This window comes from Typopeltis vanoorti, chromosome 13 (genome assembly GCF_054136105.1).
Source record: "Typopeltis vanoorti isolate ZY-2024b chromosome 13, IOZ_Tvanoo_1.0, whole genome shotgun sequence".
NCBI classification, from domain to species: domain Eukaryota; kingdom Metazoa; phylum Arthropoda; class Arachnida; order Uropygi; family Thelyphonidae; genus Typopeltis; species Typopeltis vanoorti.
In genome coordinates this window covers 120,939,918-120,962,885 of record NC_143561.1, presented here as the reverse complement: position 1 = coordinate 120,962,885, position 22,968 = coordinate 120,939,918, and the positions used below count along the sequence as shown (strand labels likewise).

The 22,968-nt window shown below is 35.1% G+C and overlaps 1 protein-coding gene across 1 annotated transcript in view; it reads right to left on the bottom strand.

Moving 5' to 3' along the window:
* LOC150100505 (eukaryotic initiation factor 4A-I-like) overlaps positions 1-22,968 on the bottom strand; it is a 177,895-nt gene that overhangs the window by 8,720 nt on the left and 146,207 nt on the right. The window contains exons 8-9 of the mRNA XM_090403231.1: positions 22,813-22,950; positions 7,092-7,261 (exon numbers count right to left, since the gene is read on the bottom strand). Of these exons, the coding sequence (XP_090259357.1) occupies positions 7,092-7,261; positions 22,813-22,950 (308 nt within the window). The remainder of the gene's footprint in view (positions 1-7,091; positions 7,262-22,812; positions 22,951-22,968) is intronic.

The window sequence follows — 22,968 nt, the reverse complement described above, 5'->3', positions numbered from 1 at the left end:
GAAAGCTAAGAATACAGAAGATGCATTTTAGGAAAGTGACAAAATAATCTGAAGATTATTGAAAGGACTTAGAAAATAGAAACGTAAGCAGGCAGACAGACGGAGAACAAAAAATATTTAAGAAAAAGAATGCTTAAGATAGGAAAAGAACATCAAAAACTTGAAAATGCGGAAAAGCTGATGGAGTTGATATCAGCCTAAAATACCAAACCAGTGATTTTACAATGACTATACTGCGTAATTCAGAGAGCCTAATAAAAAGATCGAATTCCAGATGATTATAGTAAGGCTCTCAATAATATCCAGCTATACAAAGGGTAGTAAACATAATGTGAGAATTAGAGGAATTCCTTAATGGGCATTCCATATAAAATTTATGCAAGCATCTCCCCCCCCCACCCTCCCCCACCAAATGAAAGTTTTTGAATCCTTAGCCCACCATCGTGGGCTAAGGATTTTTTTGTTCCAATTTTTAATCATTTTACTTTTTTATTGGCTTGGCTACATATCGTCGTTTGATCAACTGGGCAATTTTTTACTCTCACTTGATTATCACACCATAATTTAAGCATCATTTCCATCTCACCGATAATCCCATGTCGTTTACGAATTCATAATTCGTAAACGTCATGGGATTATGCTTGAATTCAATGATTGGGCATTTTTCACTGCTGCAAGAATTCTTTTTTTATCTTTCATGATTGTTCTTACTGTGGATTCCTGTAGATCGTACTTCTTTGATAGCTCACAAATTTTCATTCCACCTTCAAAATCCTTAATAATGTTGAGTTTTGTTTCCAAAGTCAATGTTTTTCTTTTCTTTTCTTGCTAGCTGTAGAAGAATCAGACTTGCTTCTTTTGGACATTATTATTTTTTATGTGATTCTGTAGACTATAAAAATAGTGTATGAAACACGTCAGTGCTTGTTCACAGCATGTGCGACACTGGCGAATGCAGCCGGCACGGAAAGATACGACTAGTGGTGAGGCGTGACAGGAATACGTACATATAAGAAACTGCGCAATTCCGGATATTAATGTATTTAAATAGTGTTGATCTGGAAGAGACATATGATAAAGTGCAAATAAAACAGCTGTTCAAAATCATAAATTTGTGTAAACAGGACAATTACAGAGCAAAACATATCCCAATACTTGTGTTAATCAGCTGTTACACTGGAGATAAAAGATAGAAGTACATTATCACATATATGGATTATATTATGATCAGATCAAAATGGCAAATCTTCAACTCAACACAATGATACAAATCATGTTATACTTCTAAATCTAGTACGTCTTCAACACTCCTTTTAACTAAATTGAATAACTACTGTACCAAACTTGGTATGAAAATCAACAAAAAATTATGAAGACATTCAAGGCAGGAAGAAGGAAAACATAAACAAAATTTTCAATGAAGAACTCTCTGAACAAGTAAAATATCAGCTATTTTTACATTCTTCCATGTAAATTAATAAGGACATAGACAATATAAGCAAAGCTGGTATGGTGGAAGGTCAGCTAAATAAATTTATATAGAATGAAACACTTTCTTCTGACAGAATATACGATTAGATTTTATTTTGTTTCTAACCCAATTGAGACAGTTGGGTGAGAACTAAAAATATATTTAGTTATCAAAGACTACAGACCACAGTATTAGGAGTGAAACTGCCATTGTTAGCATTCTAGAATATATGAGCAGAGACAAAGTGGTGATTTAACCATCCAACTGGCCACATGGATCAAATATATCAAAAATATATGCTTTGTATCCAATTTTTTTCTGTTATATTCAGTGGTTATATTGATTTCAATGGAACACTTTGCTTCTATGTAATTATGGACATATATACACATCCAGGCCAGTACTGTCTGGAAGATTAACAAAAGGTTAACATCTTTAAATAAAAGATGTTTAAAGACCTAAAGGAAGACCAAAATCTATGTGGATTAATGCTATTAGAAGTGCCTTAGAAGAGAGCAACATTGGAGTCCTTACAAAAATACCAGACAAATTGACGTAAGTTCAAGATCGGAAAAGTTACAAATAATATGAATGTAATCGATGTGATACTATCCCAGTATTCTATTCTCTTCCCCCTCCTCCACCCATGAAGGGTATATACAGGGTGTTCGGGATAAATTTGACAGTTTCGTAAGGAAAAAGAAAATCTTCTTTGTATCTATTAAATTTAATGAATTGACAAAAAAACATTACAGGCAGAGTTAATTACAATACTATCAACAAGATTTACTCAAAATAACCACCATTAGCATCGATCACAGCTTCAATTCTGCTTCGGAACCTCGAACAAGCTGATGCTACAGTCTCCCTGGGAAGGGCCGCAAAAACTGTTTTAATTTTATCCATTAACTGGGCTTTTGTATTACTGGAAGTGCGATTGGTGTCTTTTTCAACTGCGCCCCATACAAAATAATCCATGGGGTTAAGGTCTGGGGAGTTTGGAGGCCAAACATTTGGACTGGTGAAGTCGTAGAAATTTTCAGACAACCATTTTTGACTTTTCCCAGAGGTGTGGCAAGGGGCCGAATCCTGCTGCCATACATACGGCCTACCATTGGCTACCCTTGTTATCCAGGGCTTGACTACAGTTAGCAACTCCACGAACAAAGCCCGAATTCCAATGCCAGGGTTCTTCAACACCTGTTCCTGCAGATTTGCGAGGAATTCTGCTGTACGAACGCAATCAGATCGTCTGCTAGGGATCTTTCTTCTTGCTACATCCTCGTAGTCACCATTGCAAGTCTCTAGTTCATGCCTGATTGTTTTTACTGTATTCAGGGAGCATTGGGCAGCAGTCGTAATATCCTTATTTTGATGGCGGGCACGAATCATCATGATACAAGTTATTCTCTTCCATGATTCAGGTGGGTTCCAGCTATCCATCCTTTCTGACATCTTGTATATGAATGAAGAAGGGTCCAAACTTTTAAATGAAGAGAAGTGTGTGTTAATACATGTAACTTACGGAAAAATATAATTAATTATAAATATGTCAAATTTATCCCGAACACCCTGTATATGGAATTTGATGATCTAATCTTAATGATACTCCAATCAAAGTTTAATTGGTATCACACTCAATATCCCTGTAACTAGACAGAGGATACTATAGTGAACCTAAGGAAAAAAGACTGACACCCCCCCCCCCCCCACACACACAATTTCCAGGAAACAACACAAAGGATTGGCAGTCACCTTGAATAAACCTTGATGGTAGCAGTGGCATGTAGCTGGAGAACGAAGTAAGGACAAAAATTATGTGTGGTGCAGTATAGCCTTTCCACAGTGAGTCATTCACTTGGAGGTATCCCATAATAGTAATAATAACATAAAATAACATGCAAAGCTATAAATGCAAACAATGGATGATATAAAAAAGAACTAGAACTGTATGAAATCAGAAATCCAGATTTAACATTTAAATCTTGAAATTTTCATTAGCTTTAAATGAATGTGGCTTATCTAAATTAATTCTGCTTAACATGCATATATTTTAGTTAACTAAATATGCAATGTTTTATAGCATCTGGTTTATTGCTGATATGTATCCCCAAGGTGTTCAGGCTATTATGATAGCACTAATTTCCTATTAACAATTTTCCTCCAAATTAGTTTTACTTGTCAGCACTCAATACTGTCACATCTAACATTTCTGACTGAATCAATCCACCTAGGATTGATTCAGTCAAATTTTCTGGCCTTCCTCTGGGACTCTTTCTTGCAATCTTGGCAAACATCTATTTTGCTAATCTTTTCTCACACATTCTGTTTAAGTGACCATACCACCTTACATTAGCCCTGCTCACATGTTCTTGATTGCTAATAATGTCATGTTCCTTCTGAATGTCTTCATTTCAGTATGATTCTGATACTATCAGCTCAGACTCCTAATTTTTTTCTGAACTCTCATTTCTGTGGTCTCTAAATTTTGATTAAGGGCTTTAGTTCTAACCCAACTCTCAGATCAATAACTTAAAAATGGTTTGAACACTGTCTTGTATACAGCTAGTTTGGGAGTTTTTGGCTAATTTCTCTCTTATTCCATACAAAGTTTTTCAGCTGGCTACCCACCTTTACTTATTCTGTTCACTATTTTCAAATTTATTTTCCATTGTCATTAAACATTATGCCTAAATAGTTGAAATATTTTACTTGTTCTATATGTTCTCCATTGCAGCTGAAGGTTTTCTGTGTTCTGCCTACTTTCAGTCTTTTTATTTGCTGATTTTCATGCCAAATGTTATTCAATTTAGTTAGAGAATCCTGGAGACTTAGGGTGGATTTGTTTAGGAGTACATCATCTGCAGACAGTAAAGAGCTAAGTTCTGTTAACACCAAAAATGACTTGAAAACTTCAGCAGTCAGTCAACTTTATAATTGGTCACCTCCAATTAGAGAGAGAGACAGAGGGCAGGGACAAGTGAGGAAGGCCAGCTTTCATTAGTCAACCTAAGGGCAATTACTGGTGCAGGTGTGAACAAGTCCTAATACTCTGACATACTGCAATAGCCTATATTAATCACAGTAGCTATGCCATTCCTTGTCCAATAAAAATCATAGGACTTCCATTGAACTAGCAGTCTTTTCACAATAAGAAGGATTTCCATAACTACAACTCAAGAAAAACTTCAATAAACTTCTTTCTCAATTTTCACCTGCACTCCACTTGCATGTTACTGATGCATTCAGAGGTTCCTTCATCTTTTCTGTATGTACACCTCAATTCCTTCTTGATGATGGGGGGGAATGAACTTTTCTTAGGCATGAGTCATACTCCAGAAATTATGCCTGACTACATCTTTAAAAAAAACAAAACAGCAGAAGTAATTGCCTCATGGGCTAGTTATGATTTTTTCTAGCATTTCTCCATACAGCAAGCACAATCCTCTAAACAGGCAAGTGATGACCAAGAAGGAACTGCACCGAGATATGTTTTCCAAATAGACTGCTCAGTATAAAATACTAGTTTGAGTGACTGTCCTAGGATAAGGGAAATGAGTTTTGTGTATATTAGCGGTGCATTTTTAGTAAGCTCTCAGAGTTTCTTCCTCTTGCGTTGTTAAAATGCAACATTCATTCAAGCAAATGACGTTTGATTTCCATGACAAAATCTGATATGAAAGCACAACATTTCAGCACACCCTCGTACAGAAGATTAAATAAATTTCAGTTTAAACTATAGAGCAATGTATCTGGATTATTAAACAACATTCAGCTCAACTACGGTAATACATAAGTTTTATGTAAAGATCTGTGAGGCCTACACTAAAGACAAAATGCATTCCTTTTTAAAGCCTCTTCAGGTCACCAATAAACAAATGATGACCTTATATCCAATGATAATATTCATCTATCACTTAAAAGCATTCACAGAACATGCATGCCACAGTGGGATCTAAACAACTAGCCTGATGGTTGGTGAGTGGGTATATTATCCCATTTTGATTGTACACACTTGATCGTATTTTGATTGCATGTATCAATCTCAGCACTAGAGAATGTTTTCTAAATGGCTTCATGTGCAACCAGATTTTATGAAAAACTAGCAGAGAAACACAACCACATCCAAATCAAAAATGTATTATCCACATTCAGATCTCACTATGAACACCTACTCAAAATATACCAAGAGAAATTGTGCTGGTAGTACATTGTATTTTTCAGCATAATGAAAAACAGCTTTTTCATGAATTAACTTAGCTGTTTTGTGAAAGGAATTTAACAGAAGTAAATAAGATGTGAATAAAAACAGGTAATATTATTATTATTACTTTACACCTCCAGAGTTCAAAGACTCATCGAGGGAGGGCACCTACTCTACTACTCCCTGTCTCCAACCAACCGAAATTACACCAAAGCCATCTACTGCCTGCCACCACCACTAGCACTTCCACAGCCGACCAGTTGGCATATATAGGTCTAAAAGATGGATAACCAGGAGGAATCCTCCACATAGTTTTAAGCAGAAAACAGACTAGGACTTCCAACTCACTACTAGTTGTCTACCTAAGGCAATGAAGTGCCACAGTGGCTTAAACAATGTACAAAATATGATGGTGCAACATACTGAAATGTTGGAGAAAGGTTTAGCAATAACTCATCTGAAGGTTATTGATATTAAACACAGCAAATATGTATTAATAATCTAATATTTCACTGGATTTTAAACTAGCATACTCAGACTACAAACAAAACAAAAATAGTTCATTATAGTACACAGCCACATTAAATATCAAGAAGAAATTAATATAATTTGAGGTTGGGGGATTGTTTCATTGCTGCTGTTGATTCCTCATATAGTCTAACTTGTAATCATCTATGTAGCACTTGTAGTTTTCCTTTATTGTTGTGTGATGGAGTCTCTAAAATGTAGTCTGCCAGGACTAACTTCCACATGCATGTGGTATTTTAAACAGTTATTGGATATGACAGAGAAGTGAATTTTGTGAACTGAGTTGGTAATTTAATATGCGATTTGAGTATAGTGTGGATTTTTATGTTCATTTATACTTTGATATCTTTTCAAATAACTTACATAACAGTGAATAAGAAGAGAAAGAGAGAGAGAGAGGGGAGGGTAGGGGGAAATATGTAGTGTTGCATTTTATAGGAGTTGCAGCTATTTAAGCATAGCTTTGGCTATATGGCAGTGTTCTGAAGACAGTATACTGTGGGACTAGATAATGGTGTGACCATGTAAAATCTTCCACTGCACATTGGCTTTCCAACAAGGTAATGAGCCATCTGAAAGATGTGTAATATATATGAGAAGGGCAAAAAGTTATTTATTTTTCTATAAATGAGGTTCATTTAGATTTAAGTTATCTTACTGGTCCTTCAAAATTTTTATTGCATCATACCTTGAATATAGCCTATTGGAATTTATTAAAAAATTGATAAATAATTATAAGTATCAATATTTCCACACATCCAAGTAATTCGACAAAAACCAAGGTTTATGTGTTAATGAACATAATTATTATTTACCTGTGAATGCAAACAATCAGAACTATAAAAAAAGGCTCAAAATTGAACTTTTTGATACATAATACAATCTTACCTGTGGATATAGTTTTCCCTATTTGTTGGGAGATCATAATTAATAACTAGGGACACTTGCTGGACATCAATACCTCTAGCAAGAAGGTCTGTTGTTATTAAAACCCTACTTGATCCAGATCTGAATTCTTTCATGATAAGATCCCTTTCTTTTTGGTCCATGTCACCATGCTTTTTTTAAAAAAAAATAATTAAAGAATGCTGTAAAAATTCCATGTAGACTACTAACAAATAAGTCTTAAAATCTACACATACAAACTTACTATGATTCTTCTACTCCATACAAGAAAAATAAAGTAATAATAATAAATTCAGCAATCACTCTACATTTGGTGAATCCGGTAATGTTATGCAAGAGGTCTGGAAAAGGTCACACAAATAAATGCTATTTTCCAATAGCTCTGTTTTTTTTTTTCTTTCAATATGTTTTAATCTGTTTTGTTGATCATTAACTGCTTTTGAAAAAAAAAAAAAAAAAAAAAAAAAAAAAAAAAAAAAAAAAAAAAAATCTACAATTCTTCTGTAGCCAACAACCTTTAAAACTTGGCATCTTAGTGGCATTTTCAAATTGTATGATTCAATTAGTCTTTTATCAAAAGTACCATGTTAACAGCATTTTTTTAGTTCTGTTTCGAGGGTTAAAAAAAAAAATCTAATAGGTGCTACCAGTCATGATCTGCCCATGTTTCTCAAAACTCTACTATTCACCTTTCGGTTCATATTTCTTCATCAAGAACCAGCTTTCCCCCTCCTCTCTCTGAACACAAATTACTCTATCTTCCCTACTAAAACCAGTGGAACTATAGGAACACAAAATTAGTCTCACTGTCCAATTTAACATTTTGAAATTTACTTACAAGACTAATTGGCAGTGATTTCATTCAAAATGTTCATTTTCTGTGGTGATTAACTTTTTTTTTTTGTGTGTGTGTGTGTGTGTGTGTGTGTGGCACCCACAAAAGGTTAATTGCAAACCTATAATACATACATAATAAATTTAGTTTAATTCTTTATCCAAGTGTAAGAAAACAAAGTTTGTGCCTGAAGTATCTCCAGGACTGAGGCAACTCGTAGTAAAGGTGGACTAAGCTCTCATCACTTGTCTCCCATAATGCAAAGCACATCTCCTTGTGGACAAATAATGCATATGTACCATTGGCGGACTAAGGATTTTATTTTTTAATTTTTATCAATTTTATGTATTTTTTTTTTGTATTATTTATTTTTTATGGTCCAGAACCCTACTCCAGAGCCCAAACATGGAACTTTTTCAAGCAACTTCAGGCCTCCAATAAGCAGGGTGGTAGTCTCAAACTCTCTACAACCCAAATAAATCATCCAATTTTATTTAGAGAGGTTGTTAATGGGTTGGTAATATCAACACACAGCCTCATCCAACCAAATATCACACATCTCCAGCCTGGAGAAAATAAACAGGGCTCTGGTGACTTAGCATTGATGGTATTAATCGTAACATACAGAATGGATGAAATACCATTCCAACTGCCAATCTGGTGGCAACCCCGCCTCATTTATGCTAGTAACCAACTTGAGGGATATCATGTTACTTAATGGTTTCCAAAGAAAATTATCAGACAGCTCTTTTCAATAGAGACCCAGAACCAGATAAACAGTTACTGAAAGTAGATAAATGGAAAAATTGGAATTACCACCTGAAGTATAACATGCAAAAATAAAGCAGACATGAGTTGAAATGGCAATAATAACAAAGAAAAAAAAATACTAAGAGTAACAAAAGAATCATAACATTATATATAGATATAGGGGTGCTTATGGGTCAAAGCTGTATAACTGAGAGGAGACCTCCACATAGCCTTTAAAGGAATGCGGAGAACCGACCAGGGCTTCTGACCTAATGTCCAATCCTCACCTTCTCGTGGGTGCACCCTGTTGGGTATCTACTTTGATACTGAACGAACGAGGATGGGCTGGCAATTTGGGATGATTTAGCCGACCAAATTGTATTCTTATTGGTTAAACCAAAATAAAAATGATGGTACAACATGACAAAATTTCATGCCGGCTGGGGAATCGCCCGGTTAAATAAGGCCCCCGTTGTTTTCGCCAGGGAACCAGGGCGAACAGCGAAAAGTCAGCTACCGGAACAAATCTGAAAACAAACCCCAACTCAACATCACCAGAGTTAAAGATCGGTACTATCAACGTAAGAAGCCTGAATGGCAAAGAAATGGAGCTAGCTGAGGAATTAGATAAGTACCAGATCGACATAATAGGGGTGACGGAAACAAAAAAGACCAAAACTGGCGAGATCTTTCTGAGCAATAAATACAAAATGTTATATTCAGGCAATGACAATCAAGGAAAAGAAGGCGTAGCCATAGTATTCAACACAAAATACAAGGCTAATCTTCTTGAATGGCAGTCAGTCTCAAGTAGAGTAATGTGGGCAAATATGAGAATGGGGAACTGGACAATGAGACTTATTTGTGCCTATGGTCCCACAGAAGGTTCTACTAAGGTAGAAGTGGAGGAATTTTTTGATGCTTTAGAAAAAAGAACTGACACAATGAAAAAGGAAAAGTTGGTCCTTGTTGGGGATCTAAATAGCAGAGTAGGAAATGATTGTGAGACATACAAAAATATTTTGGGAAAATTTGGAGAAAAGAGCAAAGCTAATAATAATGGCAAATATCTGTTGGATTTCTGCTCAGGACATGGACTGGTTATTACTAACACCATGTTCCAACATAAAAATGTGCACAAATTCACATGGAGAGAAGAGGCTAGGAATAAGAAAAGTCTCATTGACTATGTTATTGTTGATAGTGATGTTTTCTCCCTGGTGCAGGACACCAGAGTGTACAGAGGATTTGAAATTGGAAGTGATCACTATTTAGTCTTGAGCAGGATAAAATTGAATTTCATATTGAAAAGAATAACATATAAGAAACTTTTAAAGCGAATAAAAGTTGAGCAGCTCTCAGATGTGAACTGTAGACTAAAATACAGAAAGATTATTGAAAAGAAAATGAAAGAGTTTGAAAACATGAATCAAACCTTGGAGATTCAGTGGCAAACTCTGAAGAAAACATTGATTCTGCCAGAGAGGCATGTGGTGAGGTTGTGTGCAAGGATAAAAAAACCAGAACTCCCTCGTGGACACAGGAAGTTAAAGAGGCAGTGAAGAAAAAGAAGAAAGCATATCAAAAGTTCCTGGCAAATAAGTCAGCTTTTACTCTTACAGAATACAGAGACAAATGTAAGAAAGCTAAACAGTGTGTACAACTAGCTAAACAAAAGTCATGGGAGGACTTTGGCAAGAATATAGAAAATAAATATCAAGAAGGTGGCAAAATATTCTGGAGGTTGTTGAAGAAGCTTAGGAATGGAGGAAAGAATGCGGTAAAAGGAGTTAGAGATCATAAAGGTGACATGAAAACAGGAGAAAAAGATATCCTTGAAGTATGGAGTAATTACTTTGAAAAACTGCTAAATGAAACAAGCAGTGATGACAGCACAGTGATAAAAAACACTGACCAGGCATGTGGTCAGGAATACATATCCATACTTGAAGTAGAAAAAGCCATCAAAGGCTTGAAATGTGGAAAGGCAGCAGGAGTAGATGATATTTGACCAGAAATGCTGAAGCATGGTGGTATAAAAGTCTTACAGTGGCTGCACTGCATAGTTCAGAAAGCCTGGACAGAGGGACGAATTCCCGATGATTGGAGTAGAGCTCTCATAGTACCATTTATATAAAAAGGGAAATAAACTGAATGTGAGAATTACAGAGGTATTTCCCTACTGAGTGTTCCTGGCAAGATCTATGCAAGTATACTTGAGAAACGGTTGAGAAGAATTGTGGAAGAAAAGCTTGGTGAAGAACAAGCTGGATTCAGGCCAAATAGGGGCTGTCAGGATCAGATCTTCACTTTACGACAAATAGTCGAGAAAGCATGGGAATATAATAAAGATCTGTATTTAAGTTTTGTCGATTTGGAAAAGGCATATGACAAGGTGCCAAGAGAGAAGCTATTCAATATGCTGCAGTTATATGGTGTCAATGGGGTATTATATCAAGCAATACTTAGTCTTTATTTGAGTTGTAAGTCAGCAGTTAGAATTGAAGGAAGTACAGGAAGATGGTTTAATGTTAGATCTGTGTGAGACAAGGATGTACATTATCCCCTCTGTTATTCTTTATCTATATGGATCACATTATGAAGGAAAGTGGTATTAAACCTGATATCAAAATTGGAGATGTTAATGTCAGCTCTTTGCTTTATGCGGATGATGTTATACTTCTAAATAAATCCGCTACAAGTCTGCAAGATTCTCTGACTAAATTGAATAGCTGTTGTAATAGATATCGTATGAAGGTCAGCAATAAAAAGACAAAGACAATGAAAATAGGCAGAATCATTGAAAATGTCAACTGTGTTGTGAATGGAGAACCTGTGGAACAAGTAAAACATTTCAGCTACTTAGGCATGATTTTTACTGAAGATGGTAAATTAAATATAGAAATAGACAACAGAATCAGCAAATCTGGTATGGTGGGAAGTCAATTGAATAAATTCATATGGAATAAGAGAGAAATTAGTCGGAACGCTAAATTAGCTGTATACAAGACAGTGTTCAAACCAGTTTTAACTTATGGATCTGAGAGCTGGGTCAGAAGTAAAACACTTGACCAAAGACCAGAGACCGCAGATATGAGTCCTGAGAAAGATTAGAGGCGTGAACAGATGGCATCAATGGCAATATCATATTAAAAATGAGGATATTAGGAAAGAACTTGACATTGTCAGCATCCAGGAATGCGTTAGCAGAGCTAATCTTAGGTGGTATGGTCAATTAAATAGAATGGGAGAGAAAAGATTAGCAAAACAAGTATTCTCTGCCAGGTTGGCAGGAAAACGACCCAGAGGAAGACCAAGATATAGGTGGATTGATACGGTACAAAGTGCCTTACACGATAGAAATATAAGATCTGATAATGTTGGAGTCTTGACAAGTAACAGACTGATTTGGAGGAAAATTGTAGATAGGAAGTTAGTAATGATGTAAATTTTTTTTTCATGTAGTACTGTCATATCCTGTACACCCCTTGAGGGTACATGGCAGGAATTTGATGATGATGATATATATATATATATATATATATCTTCATAATCTTGAATTTTAGACCAAGTGGTCCATTTTCCATCTCAAGCCATCACTTCTTGGTCTTACAATTCTTCTCTTTCCATTTAATTTATATCGTCATAGTATTTTTTGGCTATAAATGGAATAGACATTTTGAAATGTCTATTCCATTTAGATGTTCTATCCATTTTTGTTAATATTATTTATTATTATATTTCTGTTATTTATATTATTATTATTTATATATAATTAATTGATTTTACATTCATACTGTAAAATTTCTACATTTCTTCAAAATAGCAAAAATAATTTTATTTTAGATATTCATTATAGTGCTTCAAAATATAAACAACACCAACTGCAAGGAACTGTATACCTTCATCCATTTACCTATAGATCAGGGATGCACCAACTTGTTAAGGCCGAGGGCCACATAGTTCCACTGTTACTTCTGGATGGCCGCCAAAAAAACACTTGCAAGTTATCTACCATATATTGTTTATTTTATTTATACCTATCATAATTGTTACAAAAAAGGTAATAAAAAGTAAGTGAATTTAATTTGATGCGTGACATTGCATTGATTTGACAATTGTTTTGATATCTGGTTCTAGTTTTGTAGTAGCCAACTGCAAAATTGATTGTAAATTTTCATCAGTCAAGCGGTTCCTATTTTTCGATTTGTTAACATTCATGACTGAAAAAGTTTGTTCACAAATATATGTTGAGCCAAAGAGCTCGCACATTTTAATGCATTATCTAGCAACCATTCATAATTGTTTTTATCGACACAACAGTTTAATAAATTGCCTTCATTAAATTTATTTCGCAGGCTCTCATCGTTTTGAATGTCAATGAGTTCAAGCTGTGCTGATGCGGATGCGGATGCATTTTCAGGCAAAGTGGCAAAAGGATTGCTAAATAAATCTAGCAACGGTTTCACTTTTTTAAAATCAGAAAACTGATCCTTGAAGGCTTATATCAAGATCTTTTCAACATACACAGTTTTGAAGTTGACATTGAACTTTTCAGAAACTTTCTTATAATTAGGAATTTGGATGTAATTCCCTGACTTCAGTTGGATTTGAAATAGATTTAACTTGCACAGAAAAGATAAAATGTGGCCGTAAAGTTGAGTAACCAATTGATCTTTGCCCTGAAGTCTCGTATTTAAATGATTAGTAATGTCAACCAGAAAGGCTAAGTCACATAACCAATCTGGATTTTTTATGTCAGGAACGTTTTTGTTTTTTTTCAGTCATGAAGATTTCAATTTCATCAAAGAAATTTAGGAACCTCTCCAATGTTTGTCCACGACTTAGCCACCTCACTTCTGTGTAAAAAATTAAGTCACCATATTCACTTTCAATGTCTTCAAGAAACTTTTTAAATTGTCGGTGATTAATGCCACGGGATTTTATAAAATTAATCGTTGAACAACTTTCATGACATCTTCAAATCCAAGTTTCTTAGGGCACAAGCTCTCCTGGTGGATTACACAGCGGAATTGTATCAACTCATCGTCGTGTCGTCCCAAATGCTGTTTCAATAATGTTACCAATCCAGAATTAGCTAATATCATGGAAGGAGCTCCGTCAATCGTGATACCTGATAATTTTGTCAGGTCTAAATCAATTTTGGAACACTGTTCCAAAAGTCCAGTGAACATGTCATTACCTTTCTTTGATCTGATAATGAACTCATTCCAATCAACTCCTCACTTACCTCAAACTCTTGCGTTATTCCATGTGCAAATATTAACAACTGGGCTGTGAAAGTAATGTCAGTTGATTCATCAATAGCTAATGAAAAATAGGCAAATTTCTTTGAATAAGATGTTAATTGGTCCTTTACATTTTCCGACATTGCAGTAATTCTTCTTTGCACAGTCATCCTGTTTAACTGAATTTTCTCAACATTTTTGGCTGATTCAGGACAAATTTTTTTAGCAGCTATCTCAAGGCAATCTTTAACGAAATCTCAGTCTGTAAATGGTCGGCACCTTTTTGCTATAGGGCGAGATATTTCAAAACTTATTTCTGTTGCTATTTCCAAATCTTGAATAGGTTTTGTAAACATCACTTGCTGACCTGTCAATTCTCGTTTCTTTTGTTTACATAGTTCTTCAGGTAGATTTGAACATGTAGAATGCAGACTTTCATAGTGTCTCCTTATATATTGTATTCTTTTGGTATGGCTACAGCACTTTTGCAAATCAAGCACATGATATTATTAAACAACTGCACAAAACCATATTTTTCGGTCCAGCTATCCTGAAACTGCCGTTTTTCATCCTGTAGTTTGTGTTTCCTTCTTGGCCCTGCTTTATCCATCGTAGAATTTATTTTTTACCGTTTCCTAGGGGTGATAATTAATTATAGCAACCGCACCTATGAAAACAAAACTCATATGACAAACAGACGAATTATAAAATTTGTTAACATTATTACTAACTGATTAGCGTAGTTAGACAGGCAATCATGACGTCACAGCTACTTTGCTTTGCGCATGTACCATTTTTAAAAATTACCTATCGTGTAACTTGTTAAAGTTCAAATAATACACGGTGAGGCAGGCTGTCAGCTACCTGCAGTCTGTGCATCCCTACTATAGATCAACTTCATCCTTTTGCACAAATGTTTACCTTGTGCTTGAAATTTAGCTTACTTTGAACAGACTGGTAATTAACTGATCAATTAACACTCACCTTGAAGAACAAAAGTTATATCTGCAATCATCAGTATAGCAAGTCAGGACTGGCAGACCATGTTCGGGATACTCCTTCAGATAGGATTACACAGAAGAAGACATTGATATTATGAAGAAGTCACTACAGATCTGAGAGACTATTTTTAGAATCAGCATCAGTTATGAACCACTCCCTGAACTTCAAAGTATTGGTGATTTAATTTTTCAAAGATCTGGGAAACAGTTACTCTGAGACCTGATAGCCTGACTTCTCCAAATTCATTTTATGATTAATCATAGAGGGTGCCATTAAAGACATTTGTTCCATTTCAGTTACAATTTGTGCTCTGAGTGTGCTGGATAGAAAACAAGAAAAATATTACTGAGTTCAATAAATTTATTTTCTCTCGCTCCTGGTGTTGTTTATACCATGAAGCACTATTATGAATAATCAACATTAGATACTTTGTTCTTTGCAGATGACCAAATGATATCTGAAGTAAGCGACAATCTATAAGAAGCTGTATATAAATTTTGAGTTAAATGATAAACTATGAAATGTCACTTTCTTAAGAAAAAATGAACTATGGCATTCAAAGAAACAATGCTCATTCATACTAAAATATTTACAACAAAATAACTGAAGTCAATAAGTTTTATTATTTGGGCTATGAAAATTTATACATTCCTAAAATTAACAAAAATTTTCTAAATGAAAAGAGTGGGTCTCCTGCAATGAGTCTTGACCCCATGGAGTACCCATATAAATAATAATAATAGTAAATGGAATAATAAACAAAGCATTTGGATAAGTGAAGTCACCAAAAAAGATTCTGTTTTCAACCAACATCATGTGGAAGCGAAGCATAAACAATAAGATATAAGAAAATAACCGTAGCAGAGATGAGAAAGAACAGCAGGTTATACAAGAATAATGGAAACAGAACTGAATGGAAAGAACATCTAGAATGATTATATATGAAAGAATATCCAGAAAGATGAATTACAAAGATTCCAAGATTCCAACAAGGAGAATATTTAGAAGAATCTCGCCCAAATATTTTTATTTTATTATTTGCCCCCCCCCCCCCCACAAACCAATGCTAATTCAACCTACAAATGGTTGCAAACCTATAATACTTGAGTATTGTGGGTTGTCTGAGAATGCTTATCTAGAACAAATATGTAACATTTTCAAGTCACTTAAGGATTCCAGTAACTAGGGTAGCAGTCTTACATAACCACTTTTTTATCATCCACCACCTGAAGCCTTTCACAACACAGCACATTTAATATGAATTATACATGCAACTTTACACATTTAACATCACTATTTCAGATATACTATCTTAAAACCACATTCTTATTTCTTTTTAATGAATTCCATTTTTCCTCCCCCACTTTTAAAGTGGCATAAATGCCACTTTAGAATCATGACTGTCATGCTGAAAGTCTTCCAACAATCACATCAGCAATATTTTCTTAAAGAAACCAAAATGGTCCTGTTTTTGAAATTACAATATTAATATTAAATTCAGTGCTGCTTGTACTAAAAAGTTCCTTTCTCCTTCAACTGTAAATTATTCAAAAATAATTATCATGAATAAAACTGATTTCATGGTTTTTTTTGCCTATTTAAAAACTTATACAAGACAAATTCCACATAAAATTTTGCACGTATGATTTAAAATCCATAATTTTCCATTCATAATTTAAGTGAGAAATGAATGAAAAGTTATTGCTTATGCAGATTGCAGTAATTGGTAACTGCATTATTTAGCATAAGGGTAAACAAGAAGTATTAGAAGGAAATGCTGATTAAATAAACATTCCCATTTTACATCTATAAAATATACAGAAGTACCCATATAACACAAGCACTTATATATTAATATATATCTCATCTCATCTTCCTTATACCCTCTTTTACCTTGCGGTGTCGAGGGTCCATTGATCATCGGACCTCACTCCGTTTACAGGATAAGGTGGTCAGCCTTATGCCCCGGTGTATCCTATGGCCTGTAGTGTTGAGTTCTCAGGGCCAGTTTGCCTTGAGAACTCAACTTTTTAAAAACCCCAGAATAAACTGGGGAAAAAACCCTGCTGTCCACGCCCAAGACTGGCTAACTTGGCTATGGCTGAGGAAGATCCGTCAGCTCCTCACATCACCGACGGGAATCGAACCTAGGACACTCCTTCCCCAGACATATGGTTGCGAAGCACATAGCCACTAGGCTAACCGCGCGGATTAATATATATATATAATTTATTAATGTAGATCCAACCGTAAATATTACTTTTTGATTTAATTAAACGGTTTGTAAACAGATCGGATTGATTCAGCCAATACACTACCCTGAAAATTTTCGAACATGCATAAGAAAGTTTAAATAACCGATAATTAAACCATGACTAATTTAAGGTAAGGATTAATATGAGCGAGGAATACAAACAATATCTGCTTTGTCTTTAGTTTAAAATCTTATAATCTTGAACTCAATACTTAGTCTAAATGTCACAGTCATAAACCAAATAAATTTGTTAGACTATAGTGCGAGAACATAAGATTAAGTAGAAGTAAATAAATGGGGGCAGTCGATAGTTGAGGGAGTCCACTAATTCGTGAAGGAATAAGTGAAGAACAACAACAAAGACAAAGCATGGTTGAGAAATACATAATGTAATAGAAAATTTTAACAGCTGTATTGGTGAAACCAGGTGTAGTCCTTATGTTCGGATATCCTCATTGGCTGTCCTGACTGTTTGGCCGTAGTAGGACAGTTTGAAACTGCAAAGGACCTGGTATACTCCAGGTAGGTCTAGGGGAAGTTTCTAGTCTTTGGTGGAGCAGTAAAGGTGTCAATTTCTTATGTGGTTTGTAACTAGTTGTGAGGTCATATTTTCTTAAGATTTTTGTTAGTGTTTCAGATGTACTCCGGATATAAGGAATGATGATAGATTTAGAGTAATCTGTTATGAAGGGGAGGAGTTGTGGCTAACTGGTTTTAATATTTTTTTGGAGTTATAGCCTTTGGCCAAGAAGGTGTTAAGGATATGGTCAAGTTCAGTAGTTACAGCATTGCTATCTGAACTGATTAATTTTGCCCTGTTATATAGTGTTTTTATAATCCCATATTTGTGGGAGGAGGGTTACTGCTGGTGAATGTATCTACCTGTATGTGTAGGTTTTCTGTAAACAGAGAAAGCCAGAGATCCATCAGGCTGGCACGTAATCAGAGTGTCTAGGAAAGGGAGATTGTTATTGTTTTCCTTTTCCAAGGTAAACTGAATCATAGGGTGTTGATTGTTTGAGTGTGTTGAAAAATTGTAGAGTGTATCCAGGCCATGCAGTCAAATAGCAAACACATCATAGCCAAACATTGGATTTATGTGGGGCAGAGTTTAAGGCTTTTTCTTCAGAGGTCTCGTAAAGAAGTTGGCAAGGGGTGGAGAGAGAGAGCGGAGAACCGATGGCTGTCCCCTCTATCTGTTTGTAGAATTTTCCTTGTTTAAAGAAATAGCCTGAGCTCATGGTGAAATGAAATAGGGCTGAGATATTGCGTCTAAGATATTGGTGAATAAGGAGGAGACATCAAACTGACCATTATGTCAGTGGTCTGTTGCCAGTATATTGTGTGACTTTGGCTAATTTTTATGTAGGGGAATCAATACCACAATGGGATGTAATGGTACATTCTGCTTATGGATTTTTGGTAGTCCATATATTTGGAGTGGGGAGCTAGAGTTAAAAGTTTTAGTCTGTTAGTCACTTCCACAGGTCAAGAGGTAACCTTTTTAAGCCTATGGAGTGTTCTGATTTGGGAGCTGATGGGATCATATTCTATAGGGAGGTAGGTGTTAATACCTGCATGCACATATCATTGTTTTGTGATCCCTGAAGGTGGCATAATAAGAAGGCAAAATATAAGTCATCTATATTTCGCATACGTTATCATTTTCTGAAGCTAAGAGGAAATATAAGGCTAAGTGATTATAACAAGCTCAGGAGACTAGCCAGTTAGCATAGCAAAGTATAGGTTTTAAAGTTCAGGAAGCATAGGTGGGATAATCTTAGAGAAGATGGAGGTGTGACATCTCGAAATGTTGGTGGATAAGGGCTTGAAATTTTGGGGGCATTTGCTAAAATTCTGAGGACATAACAGCACATTATGGCAATGATGCAGAGAATAACTGATATGTAGGAGAAAGGTTATGATTCCACTGTATAAGGCTTTGATCAGACGGCATAAGGATTACTGTGCATAGATTTGCTCACCAGGTTTCAAAATGATCACAAGAAGCTGGAAAGGGTTCAGAGACGACTGACTAATGGCTTCTAGTCTCGAGCATGTACAGTATGAGAGCAGATGGAAGAAATAGAAATTACAGTCCAGTAGATCTTCCATTTTCCTCTGTATTCTCTCGGGGTACATGCCACTTACTTATTGGGAACTTTTCATATGATTTATTAATTTTCAGGACTGCCTCTAACTTCTTGAATCTACTAAATACATTTCCTACAATGCTTTCTTTATATCAGATGCCTTCTCCAATGGCTTAAAAGGGCACTGCTTCTTCCTCTTCTCTGGAACAATAGGATCAAACAAATCTCATTATAGAATTTCCCATTATGAACCATAACAACATCATTATTTGAAATGGCCTGCCTGCCATGTAAGAAGTTTATCTTCATGTTAAATAATGAATGATAATAAATACCCCTTTCTTTCTATAACTCCTGCCAAAAAATGACATAATACTTAGCAGAATCTCAATGGCTTTTGTTCTTTTGGAGGTTTACTCCAAGTTATACAGCCTATGACTTAACGGACTATTCTGAAGGGGTCTGAAGTAATAGGGTAGATAAAGTTGTGATTCTGTAATAAAAGCCACCAGCCTGATTGGCTGAGAGGTTGGCATATTTGCTTTCCAAGCAACAGGTCGCAGGTTCAAATCCTGCTGCTAGCGTGGATTTTTGCGATTGTCTTACCTTATGTACTACTCTAACCTTTGATATGGTGCAATATGACCTTTGCTGTCCTTGTGCCATTAAAAAAAAATCATAAATAAATAAATAAATAAAATACTGAAAGTATTATTTTTTTTTTTTTTTATGGCTGTCAACCATAAAAGGCTTGTTTGTTGTAAACCTATAGTAAGTTCATACCATGGTGAGCTACGAAATTAATATTAAAGAATTTTGTATTACAAAATTAATATGTATTTCTTTTATTTGGAAGCCCAATTACCATAAATACAAGCATGGGAAATATATTTTATATTAATAAAATGTAACAGATATTTTAAGCTTTAAGATCCCTTTAACTTTGAAAGCTTATGAAGATGGGGAAAAATGTGTCACATAGAAAATAAAATTTCAGCTAGGTATTATTAAAAAAAAAATCAATATCATTGTACATAGTCTTGACATAAACAGGCTCATGCTGCCCACAGAAGTGCACTGTGTACAGCCAACATACATGTGTTCAGTAGAGAGAGTTGTCTAGCTGTATGGGTTAACATGCAGTGGGGAGATTATGAGAACCATGTAGCTGTAATAGAACTTCACAAGGCTGGAATGCAGCCACCTGTTATTTTTAATGTTAAAAATACTCAAGATCAGTAGAATGTTTGTGTATTGCACTATTAATCGATACAGAAGATGTATATGACTGCCATGCTGCAACAGCTTGTGAGGGCTGTGAAATCACATCTCTGAATGTAGAATATAGAAGAATACAGAAAGTGATATCACAAGAGAAGATTTTGCAGTGAATGATGTCACATGTACTAACTATGATCTGTGGTGAGAGCCTATCTTTGTTCTACTAGACACTTCCTAACAAACTTATGTGACAGAGGATGATGAAATCAAAGGTGCTTCTCCTATGGTATGCAAACAACAGATGGAGATATCCTCTTCACAGATGAGAATATTTTCATTATTGAAAAATCGTTTAACTGCCTAAATGATTGGTATATGTCTCGGATGATTGCACAGCATGTGCCATATCACCCAGGATTCAGAGAGGCCTTTATCCTACATCAGTGATGATTTGGTGGGGGGAGGGGGGAAATCTAAGTGGAATTTATGAAAGAAAGGGGGGCCAAAACCTTCGACAAAGTGTATCAAGACACTCTGGCCACCAAACACCTTCTTTCATGGTAGACAGTGGACCTTCCAACAGGACTCAAACCCCTGAACACAAGGCGAGGACCACAAAACAGTAGCTAGAGACTATGCCCAACCACATATCACCATCTGATTGGCTGTTTGGAAGTCCCAATCTGAATCTGTTGAACTTCAAATTGTGGCTAAAGCTTGATGGAGTAACCTGCAAGAAATGACACCCGATCATTGTCAGCCTGAAAGTGGATTTGGAGTGAGCACTGGCAGCATTTCTGTTGAATGTTGTGCATGCTGCCTTTGATAAGCGGCCTCACAGATTTCAGGTATGCATTAAGGAAAAAGGGAGACATTTCAAACATTGAGTGCTACTATATGCACATTATACATGTGGTTTGTATGTGCTGAAAGCTGTAACAGTATTTATGGTTAGACCTGGTATTTCAATCAGAATAAAAAAATTTATACAAATATATTATTGGCAATTATCACAATACAGAATATAAAAAAAATCAGTTTTGTTAGTTGCCATGCACAAAGTAAATATGCTTTAATGGCATATTTTTTTGCCATTAAAGCAAATGCTCATTGTAAAAGCAAATTGCTCATGTAGTGAGCAATATTATTACTTACTACATGCAAAGTGCTAACACTTGCACTAAATATTATTTTCAAGCCCTGAAAAATATCATCATAGAATAGATATTTATTAAGCTCAGTTTCTTTCAAAACTAAATAAACCAGACAATTAAAGCTACTAGCTTAGATCTTATCTGCTTTAGTTCTGAGAAATACTTAACTCTTCTCCCTTTTAGCATGTGGAAACGTGTATATAAAAAAGTATATATCACTTTCCTCCTTATTTGCACCTGACAGCTAGCAATAGCAGGAATGCATGCAATGTTTTTTTTTTTTCCTTTTAAAATCAAACTGCTGAGATAAGTTTTTTTCTCTTATTTCAGTCTAAGAAAAATGGCTAACAATGAACATACTGTATTTCAGAGTGACTAGCTTTCAACCCCTCTCTTACTCCACATATTCACAAATTGAGGTTTTGTTTACAAGCAAATACAACTAAGTATACAATAATTAATACATAAGGTTTTATTAGTAAAATCCAAAGTAAAGAAGCAATAAAAGTAGTAAACATCTTTCATAAATAAAAGGAAGTGGGTGAAGTGTTAAATAAATATGTAATTTAAAACAGGAGGGGGGAAAAAAACAATGTTTTAGGTTGTCACAAATAGTACGTGCATTTCACATGTATTACTGGTCTATATACCAGTAATACAGGGCGATTCAAAAAGATGGACTCAATTTTAAGTCTATATAGTCTAAATTGAGTCCCTCTTTTTGAAACACCCTGTAAATATGTTATAAAATACCTACATAAAAGAAACTTATTGCCCTTAGTCTTAAAAATCTTGTAATGGAATAGGATTTTTATTTATGGTGATTCCAATATGGCATAACGAATGGTTAAAATCGTGATGCGAAGGAATAGGAATACTCTATCTTAAATATTGAAAAAAAAAATGCAATTACAGTTAATTCAACCCCAACGTTCAATCCAAAGGCAAAATAATTTTTTGAGTATTACTTACATAACTATAGTGGCTAGTATTTATCCCATATTGCATCTGATATAGCATACTAACAAAAAATTTAACTCAGGATTTCCAAAGATGTTCATAATTAACAGTAATAAATAAGTTTTATGAAGAGGGATGTGTGTGCACATTCAAACATACATAAATTATAAACTATATATTCATACCAGTGCAGAAACAGTAAAGTCTTTCTCACTCATCTTTCCTGTGAGCCAGTCTACTTTCCGCCGAGTATTACAGAAAATGACTGCTTGAGTAATTGTTAATGTTTCATACAGGTCACATAATGTCTCAAGTTTCCACTCCTGTAAAAATAAAAGTAT